A 10134-nucleotide genomic window follows, 5' to 3' on the forward strand; every position below is an offset into this window, starting at 1 on the left:
CTGCATGTAGGCTGTAGCCTACCATCGACCAAATATGCGGGGGGCTCGTAGCCTATTGCTTTGTTGCATTTTGTTTGTAGACTCGAAAATGCAAATTCATAATTTAATATCAATGACAACGTAGAAACAAAGCCTTGTTCGGTGGAGTATAGACTGATCAAGAATAGCACCCGAGAGGGGGTAGTTGGACTCATCCAGAATAGGAGCCGGGTAGGTTGGGTAGTTGGACGGATTCAGAACAGGAGCCGGGTGGGGAGGGTAGTTGGACTGATCCAGAATAGGAGCCGGGTAGGGGGGTAGTTGGATTGAAGTATATGTGATCCAGAAAATGAGCTGGGAAGGCATGTACTTGGACTGGGCTAACAGCAACAGCTGCTCCTTTCTTCATAACCAATCAGCATCCCATAAAGATGACGTTTCGGTGTCCTACGTCAGCCCGATGGCGATAGAGTAGAGTTGGTGCAAGGGAGTTTGAGTGGGAGATAGAGACTAGCGCGCCCCATCACAACACAGGGACCAGGCACCGGAGAACAGACCCTCTCACACCCCCGCCCTCTCCACCGACTAAGAACAAGTCCGGCTGCAACACCCGGTTAACAATCAGCCAGCACCGGTCAGTACACAGGCGACTGCTCTATACCCGCAGTCCGGAGGAAAAAACGAAAAACAAACAGCTTCAAAACTGTTGCACCACGTTTTAAAAGTGGACCTTACGCCGCCTTACTTCTTGGACATGGGCGATATGGGGGATCCACCGAAAAGTGAGTGGAGCTGGTTTGGCTCGGGATGCCATTCAAATCAAGTGTCTATTCTATTCTATTCTGAGTGATGCAAAACTGAGGCTAAATTAGACTAATTTCTACGTCGATTTGTTTTCTTTGCAAGTTTGTCACCGGTTTGTGTAAAGTTTATTGTCTTAGCAGTTCCCATTTAATGAAACGTTTCCACCCGAATTGTCTTTACAATTCCGATATCAAGGATACACCATTTCAATGCCTGTAAAGTTACTTTAGATCATTGAAAAGCAGCGCGCATTAAAACTAGTCTATAGACCAATCATAAATAATCTTATTATCGTTAATAACCAACGTGTATTATATATAATAAATTAAAACAAATAAGTAATTAATATTATTATTATATTATTATTATTAATATGGTTGTTGTTGACATTGTCGATTATAGTATATTTCCCTTGTTGAATAGATGCTTGTTCTCAACAGCAAATGTAGAACCCCTTCCTGACGACATTACTATGGGACATTCATTATACTCAATATAATATTTAGAATCCTAATTTATATTCTAATATTTTTCTCCTGACTCTGTTCTCCAGAAAAGCGGCTCATATCGTTGTGTGTCGGCTGTGGGAACCAGATCCACGACCAGTATATTCTGCGGGTCTCTCCGGACCTCGAATGGCACGCTGCCTGTTTGAAGTGTGCAGAGTGTAATCAGTATCTGGACGAGTCTTGTACCTGCTTTGTCCGAGACGGGAAAACCTACTGTAAAAGGGACTATGTTAGGTAAGAGCTGTTTGTTATGAATATCATAGTTGTTGAAAAGCATTGTTTATTATTGATTGACTGGTTGACACATTCAGGTATTAACTGTCTATAGTATCATAACATACATGGTTATACATGGGACGTGAACATTTATTTGCTAACATATTTGAATGCTCGGGAAAACTATATTTTAAAGTAGGTCATATTTACATATTCTACTATTAAAAAATATATATTTTATATTTTCAGACTACATGAGGTTACTATTGATGATTAGCATATTTGCAATGAACTGTTTATTATATTGTCTTTATAATCATAGACTACAGCGATAGACCCCAACTGGGTTTTCTATTGAAAAATAAACAGATATGTTGTTGAAACCACATCAGGACTGACACCGTTTTGACAGAACATGAGGCTGGCTACATGTTGACCACGTTTGCATATGCAATACAAACATATTACAAACATATTACCAACATATTATTTAATGTAGCCTTACAGCAATATTTTGCAGCATTGATGACCATAAAGTGAGTCAATAGATCGATTTTAATGACATATAATTGGCCAAATACATTGGACCTACAACTAGTCTACAATTGAATCTAGATATATTTTAATGATTTGTAGAGTTATCGCCTGTAATAAAAAATAAAATAAAAATAATAATAATAATGATATTATGAGTCTTCTAGGAATATTTAGAGTTATACTAGGTCTATATCTCTACGCTCATGATATTGGTTCCATTCTTCTCTGTTTCTACAGAATAGGTCTGTGCTTTGTTTTTACTAATGTACTATTATAAAACGGGTTTCAAGTCATCTCATGTGGTATAAACATAACTAAATATTAAGGCCTAACAATCCTGCTTCTGCTTGTCCTATTATGTCTGGTGTCCAGCCACAGCATTAGCCTAACAGTGGGCCTTGGTGCCTTGTGACACCGTTAGCTGACTCTAACCGGTCACCCAATCTCTCCTAACCCTCTAGGTTATACGGGATAAAGTGCGCTAAATGCAACATCGGTTTCAGCAAGAATGACTTCGTGATGAGAGCGCGCTCCAAGGTGTACCATATCGAGTGTTTTCGGTGTGTGGCCTGCAGCCGACAGCTCATCCCGGGGGACGAGTTCGCTCTGAGGGAGGATGGCTTGTTCTGCCGGGCCGACCATGACGTCGTGGAGCGGGCAACAATGGGCGTCGGAGACTCCCTCAGCCCCCTCCACCCGGCCAGACCTTTACAAATGGCAGGTAGGTTAACAATTTATATCAATGGCAGTGGTGTTTTTTGTTGTTGTTGTTGTTGTTGTTGTTGTTGTTGTTGCTTTCAGTTGGCTTGTATATGTGTTGTTGGTGTTTGGCAATTAGATTGATGTTGTATTAGTTGAAAAGTTTGTTTTCAGGCAACGGGCATTGGGAATATTTGTGAAGAGCCATTGATTTGGAGCACATGAAGACACAGATGAATGTATAGCATCGTCGATACAAACGTTTTTTAATTGGCCTACGTTTTCCAATGTCCGTAACACAATACCAAACAAATATAAACAGATACCACGAAACGTTTCATTGGAGTATCTTGCCGTGATGTACCGAGTTGATTTCAACAGTAGGGGCTGCGTTTCAATGAAAACGTGTAGCTCCAAATGCATTCTGGAATCATCTGAATATGATATGCGCATCTATTGGCTAATATAGTTGTGTATGTCATGAATATAGCCTACGTTACCATTGGCTAATATAGTTGTTTCTATGTCATGAATATAGCCTACATTACCATTGGCTAATATAGTTGTTTCTATGTCATGAATATAGCCTACATTACCATTGGCTAATATAGTTGTTTCTATGTCATGAATATAGCCTACATTACCATTGGCTAATATAGTTGTTTCTATGTCATGAATATAGCCTACATTACCATTGGCTAATATAGTTGTTTCTATGTCATGAATATAGCCTACATTACCATTGGCTAATATAGTTGTTTCTATGTCATGAATATAGCCTACATTACCATTGGCTAATATAGTTGTTTCTATGTCATAAATATAGCCTACATTACCATTGGCTAATATAGTTGTTTATATGTCATGAATATATATAGCCTATATTTCTATTGGCTAATATAGTTGTTTATATGTCATGAATATGAATAGCCTACATTACCATTGGCTAATATAGTTGTATATATGTCATGAATATATATAGCCTACATTTCTATTGGCTAATATAGTTGTATATATGTCATGAATATATATATATATATATATATATATATATATATATATATATATATATATATATAGCCTACATTACTTGATAAAATAAGCGGCGCGACGTTATTGTGAATCACAAATGAGGATTGTGTATATTTGATTATTATTAGGTCAATGGTGTGGTGTATGTCACTTATGAAATCATTCGCATTTGCGAGTGCTCTTTGTCAAGGTATTTCACAAGAGGGAGAATATCTGAGCAACGTCTTTCTTTACATAGTTCTAGCTGAATTATGAGGCCCTCCTAGGAATTCAGATATAAATGGTGTTTGTTTGTTTGACTTAAAAAAAATAACAGTCGGTAGTTTACTTTATATAAAGATGAAATGATACATTATTTTCGTGCTGAAGTTTAGGGGCCTACAGTCTAGATTAAATGTAACGTGTCACAATAATGATGTATTATTGTATTATGTGGTTTTTGGGTGAATTATACAAGCCAGTTTGTTGGCCACGCACTTCAAATTGTCGGAATATACTATTTCCTCAGACTGCATACATGTTAGGCCTATGTGTAACCGATAGTCGCAGTTAGTGCTGAGGTTATAACCGGATTGGAAAACATACTACATAACCGGAAGCTCGGTCAGATGGCCACAGCAATATTTTTACGAGACTTCGTTCTTAATGAATTATTAAATCAAAAGGTATCGCACCAATCTAGTGAGAACCCTTTTCGACTTGATGTATCTATAAAAAATTCAAATAAACTACGTATTTGACAGTCCACTCTTTCACATTTCCTGCGCCATGGTCCACGTTTAACGCAGAAAATATTGACCCCCTTTTCCAATAGAGGTAATTTAGACATATATGCTAAACCTGACAAGAACGCACTTTCACTAATAGTAAAAAAAGAAAATGAATGATATATAGGCTAATATCAAAGTATATCAACGTATAGCCCATCCATGCGTAATAAGGTAATGATGTTCATTTAAAACCCCAGTGGTAGGCTATCCCTATAAGCTACAATACATGACAATGCTCTTTCTCTGTTGTGGATTTTAATTGAATTTTAGACAGTATTAAATGGGAAACGGGGATACCTAATCAGTTGTACAACTGAATGCCTTCAACTGAAACGTGTCTTCCGCATTTAACCCAACCCCTCTGAATCAGAGAGGTGCGGGGGGCTGCCATAATCGACAGCCACTTTTTCCACGCCCGGGGAACAGTGTGTTAACTGCCTTGCTCAGGGTAGAAAATGTAGGCCTAATAGAAGTTTGGACAACTGAAATGTGAACAGCAGTGATAATGATAGGTCAAGGATGGGGTTGGTTGATAGCTGTAGTAATAACATATTACCATAAGACCCGGATAACATCACGCTGAATGGATACTCCATACTAGGCGTCTTATACTTTTGAGAGTGTACGTTTTTGTAATCTCAATTTTTGTATTCAACAGTGTCTTTATATATCCATGATGTTGAAGTGCCGATAAATAATATTTATTCTGTATTTCCTCCTCTCTTTCTCAACAGCAGAACCAATATCAGCCAGACAGCCCGTGCTTCGACCGCACGTCCACAAACAACCGGAGAAGACCACACGCGTACGGACAGTTCTTAACGAAAAGCAACTCCACACTTTGCGGACCTGCTACAACGCAAACCCCCGACCCGACGCTCTGATGAAGGAGCAGCTAGTCGAGATGACCGGTCTCAGTCCCCGAGTCATCCGGGTCTGGTTCCAAAACAAGCGTTGCAAGGACAAGAAGAGGAGTATTCTGATGAAACAGTTACAGCAACATCAGCCCGACGACAAAACGGTGAGAACCCTGTCTGGTCTTTATTTAAATAAAGGATTCAAAACAGTGGTGTTCTTATCGGTCCAAACGCTGGTAGCTGTTGTAACTGTTCCATTATAATACTTCTATTCTTGTCTGGTCATTTTGTTTTCATGAAATAATTGAGGGGAAAATAGAAACGGAGAAATGGTCGTATACGTCTGCCTATGGATGGATGCGTGAGATATATCCACATGCAGGCGCATGACTTGTCCCTTTTTTTTTACTTAGGCCACACACACACACACACACACACACACACACACACACACACACACACACACACACACACACACACACACACACACACACACACACACACACACACACACACACACACACACACAGTCTACATGATCGTTACGCACAAACATTTCCATCATATTCTAAATAGCTAATGCTGTTGTTGTTGTTGGGTCAATGTTGACATGCTAATTTTAAACTTTATATGACGATCAGTTTCTCTGGGACTATCTGCAGAATATCCAGGGAATGACGGGTACACCGATGGTGGCGGCCAGCCCGGAGAGACACGACGGTGGTTTACAGGCAAACCCAGTGGAGGTGCAGAGTTACCAGCCGCCTTGGAAGGTCCTCAGTGACTTCGCGTTGCAGAGTGACATGGATCAACCCGCGTTTCAACAACTGGTGAGTCCAGTTAGAGGCTGTACTATAACACAACTGGTGAGTCCAGTTAGAGGCTGTACTATAACACAACTGGTGAGTCCAGTTAGAGGCTCTACTATAACACAACTGGTGAGTCAAGTTAGAGGCTGTACTATAACACAACTAGTGAGTCCAGTTAGAGGCTCTACTATAACACAACTGGTGAGTCCAGTTAGAGGCTCTACTATAACACAACTGGTGAGTCCAGTTAGAGGCTCTACTATAACACAACTGGTGAGTCCAGTTAGAAGCTCTACTATAACACAACTGGTGAGTCCAGTTAGAGGCTGTACTATAACACAACTAGTGAGTCCAGTTAGAGGCTCTACTATAACACAACTGGTGAGTCCAGTTAGAGGCTCTACTATAACACAACTGGTGAGTCCAGTTAGAGGCTATACTATAACACAACTGGTGAGTCCAGTTAGAGGCTGTACTATAACACAACTGGTGAGTCCAGTTAGAGGCTGTACTATAACACAACTAGTGAGTCCAGTTAGAGGCTCTACTATAACACAACTGGTGAGTCCAGTTAGAGGCTCTACTATAACACAACTGGTGAGTCCAGTTAGAGGCTATACTATAACACAACTGGTGAGTCCAGTTAGAGGCTGTACTATAACACAACTGGTGAGTCCAGTTAGAGGCTGTACTATAACACAACTGGTGAGTCCATTTAGAGGCTGTACTATAACACAACTGGTGAGTCCAGTTAGAGGCTGTACTATAACACAACTGGTGAGTCCAGTTAGAGGCTGTACTATAACACAACTGGTGAGTCCAGTTAGAGGCTCTACTATAACACAACTGGTGAGTCCAGTTAGAGGCTCTACTATAACACAACTAGTGAGTCCAGTTAGAGGCTCTACTATAACACAACTGGTGAGTCCAGTTAGAGGCTCTACTATAACACAATTAGTGAGTCCAGTTAGAGGCTGTACTATAACACAACTGGTGAGTCCAGTTAGAGACTGTACTATAACACAACTAGTGAGTCCAGTTAGAGGCTGTACTATAACACAACTGGTGAGTCCAGTTAGAGGCTGTACTATAACACAACTGGTGAGTCCAGTTAGAGGCTGTACTATATTACTAAACTGTCTGTCTGGTAGACAGTGTGAACGAAATCACGAATAACGATTAGAGTAACATTAGAGTAAAGGTTAGGTTATTGTCATTTTAAGTTCATAATATTTTATATTATTTTCTGTAATTTAGGCTATTAATATTGGTCGTATTGAGGTCGATATGTGGATTCATTCTATTGTATTGTCTAAAATATTTTAATTAATATGTTGAATAATGTAATCTTATATATTACATTGTTCCTTTGTTTTGTTCAGGTCCATTTTTCGGAGGGAGGACCTGGTTCCAACTCGACAGGGAGCGAAGTCGCCTCGATGTCATCCCAACTTCCAGACACACCCAACAGCATGGTCTCGAGCCCTATAGAGGCGTAGGGCCTCGAGGACCGACTGTAGACTACGTTAGACTATTGTCATATTTCTGACTGATGATGAAGTGATGCTAGTTGGGCAAAGGGGCGAACTGACTGAAAACTGAAAGAAAAAAAAAATAACTCGGGGTTGAAAGAAACAAAATGTCACTGAATCTCTTGTTGATTTCATTCGAACTGAGAGATTAAAGAGAATCCTCCTCCCGCAACTGCACGAAGCCTCTTTAACGACGAAACAACCCCTTGGTTGTAGTTTTACACTGTGAAGACAATCATGGATTATTACCCCACCTAGATCTGTCCATATGTCCGTCATACGTCCGTCCGTCCGTCCACCCGCCGCAAAACAACCCTGGAGAAGAGGAAAGGAGAGGACAATGGAGCAGTCTATGGGCTCTATCCAATCTGTGTTGCTGAAGCGTTACGTATTGCGCGATAGACATTTAAAGCTAATTTCCCATTTAGCTGACATATACAGCGATTAACATGAATGCAATCTCCGCTAACGCGGGGGGAACATTGCCTCTTTCAGTCACGCTGCAACGCTGAACCTCAGCTATAATGTTTGAATAGAGCCCTAGAAGAAGTGCGTGTTTCCAGGAGCCGCGGAGAGAGCGCATCTGCCTGCACCATAAAGTGTCTGCGACTCATGCGTAGCGAGATCTGTAGATCTCACTACGTCATACATGACTGGTGCTGCCCGTTGGAAACTCCTGGTAACGGTTTGACAAAAACAATTTATAATACTACACCACACATACACTCCTGGACCAACGGACCTCTAGGAAAAATATGAACTTTAATATTGAAGATGAAATCTGGTTCTACATTTGCACATTGTTGTGCATAATGTTTGAATATACAAACAAATGACTGGCTATTCTGTTTCTCTAAAATAACTTGACCTGAGATTCGCCTCCTGATAAGATGCCGTTTGGAGGGGATTGCAAATATTGCTATTCAATTATTTTGTTATTATCTCCTTGATAAAGCCCAAGTAAGGCCTACTTAAGCATTGCAACAAGGTATACCTCTATTTTGCCACAAGCTACGTGGGACTTTTATGTGTGAGTTTGTGTCCATTCAAGAATATGTTTTTTTTTCTTTCCCAAAGATGTGTATAAGTTATAATGATCGTTTTTTTTTTCGTTTGTTCCTGTTAAACAAAATTATTTATTATTTATTGTTGAAAGACTTGCCACTTTTTTTTGTGTAACTTTCTTTACTGAAGTAAAAAAAGAAAAACGATTGTACCGTGGTCTCCGATTTATCTATCCTAATTGTATGCGTCCTGTCCCTTTCTATATATTACTAATAAAACAACGCCATGTGTAGAAATATATCTCCAGGATTATTTCACTAATATGACGGCAGATACAGTGTGCATCTATCTTTGTCCTCGGGCTGAATTCATCCTGTTATTTTACACCTCCTTAGGACTTTATTGCAATGTTCCGTGTTTACTTTGACTCGGTTAAAAATAACATTTTGTGATAGCAGTTACTGAGCAATACGACGTCTATAATATAGTCTGCATCTCTCTTGGTCTTCGTTCTGCAATCATCCCATCATTTTACACCTGTTTTTTGGCCTAGTATATATATATATATATATATATATATATACATATATATATATATATATATATATATATACTATGATTAGAAGTATACTCGGTTTAGATGGAATGTATGAATGGCATTTAAAAACAGCATGAACTTGTATAACAACATTCCATATAGACTACTGCGTGTTGGCTCAATGCTTCGATGATGTATGATAAAATTCCATGATAGAGCAGACGAAATGCAAGCTACAAGCTATCATAGTTAGTTACTACTGTGAAAATGTGTTGGTTATACAATTCTGTGGGGCCTGTATAGGCTAGCTGTCCGTGTTGATTTGGCATATGGCATTTGGCATTAGGCATAAAAAACAACTTACCCACTCCATACCCTAATACATTAGACAGTTGCATTTATCTTAAATCCATGTCGCTGCTTTAAATGATTCATTATGAGCAAGTGACTGTACAATGGCGGGCCTCATATGCATTTTAAAACTAAACTTGAACACATCTCATGGACACATAACTCTGACCTTGGGCCCTGGTAACTTGGCAAGCCTGGGCTACTCGGTAGGTGGAAACCGGGTTTGTAAGCGGGCAGAGATGCGCGCGTCTTTCCCCTCCGGTGACTGTAGTTGGCCTTTCACATTTGTTACACCTCCTAACATTGACAGAGTATCTCAATCCGTTGAATACGTTTGAAGAACGTATATATAATAATATATATAATATATAATATATAATAATCATTACAATTTACACTACCGTTTTGTCACTGTGCATGTGAAATTATATTACATTCTAAAATAACATTTGGACGTTGGCGATCAGATTTGATGGGATATTTTTGGGGGCGAATG

The 10134-nt window shown here is 39.5% G+C and overlaps 1 protein-coding gene across 2 annotated transcripts; it reads left to right on the forward strand.

The window, feature by feature from the left end:
• The first annotated feature begins 482 nt into the window (after window positions 1-482).
• On the forward strand, window positions 483-8958 carry LOC139411863 (insulin gene enhancer protein isl-1-like). Of its 2 annotated transcripts, none has more exons than XM_071158609.1 (6): window positions 483-761; window positions 1337-1526; window positions 2507-2766; window positions 5281-5567; window positions 6045-6233; window positions 7595-8958. In XM_071158609.1, exons 1-6 carry the CDS (start codon window positions 734-736, stop codon window positions 7709-7711), a joined length of 1071 nt encoding a protein of 356 aa, XP_071014710.1. In that variant the 5' UTR covers window positions 483-733; the 3' UTR covers window positions 7712-8958. The 2 variants fall into 2 exon arrangements, with proteins under 2 accessions (XP_071014710.1, XP_071014711.1); XM_071158610.1 differs by having other exon boundaries at window positions 639-761; window positions 6066-6233; window positions 7595-7789.
• The last annotated feature ends 1176 nt before the right edge of the window (window positions 8959-10134 follow it).

The sequence above is a fragment of the Oncorhynchus clarkii genome, chromosome 6, assembly GCF_045791955.1.
Source record: "Oncorhynchus clarkii lewisi isolate Uvic-CL-2024 chromosome 6, UVic_Ocla_1.0, whole genome shotgun sequence".
Lineage (NCBI taxonomy): Eukaryota > Metazoa > Chordata > Actinopteri > Salmoniformes > Salmonidae > Oncorhynchus > Oncorhynchus clarkii.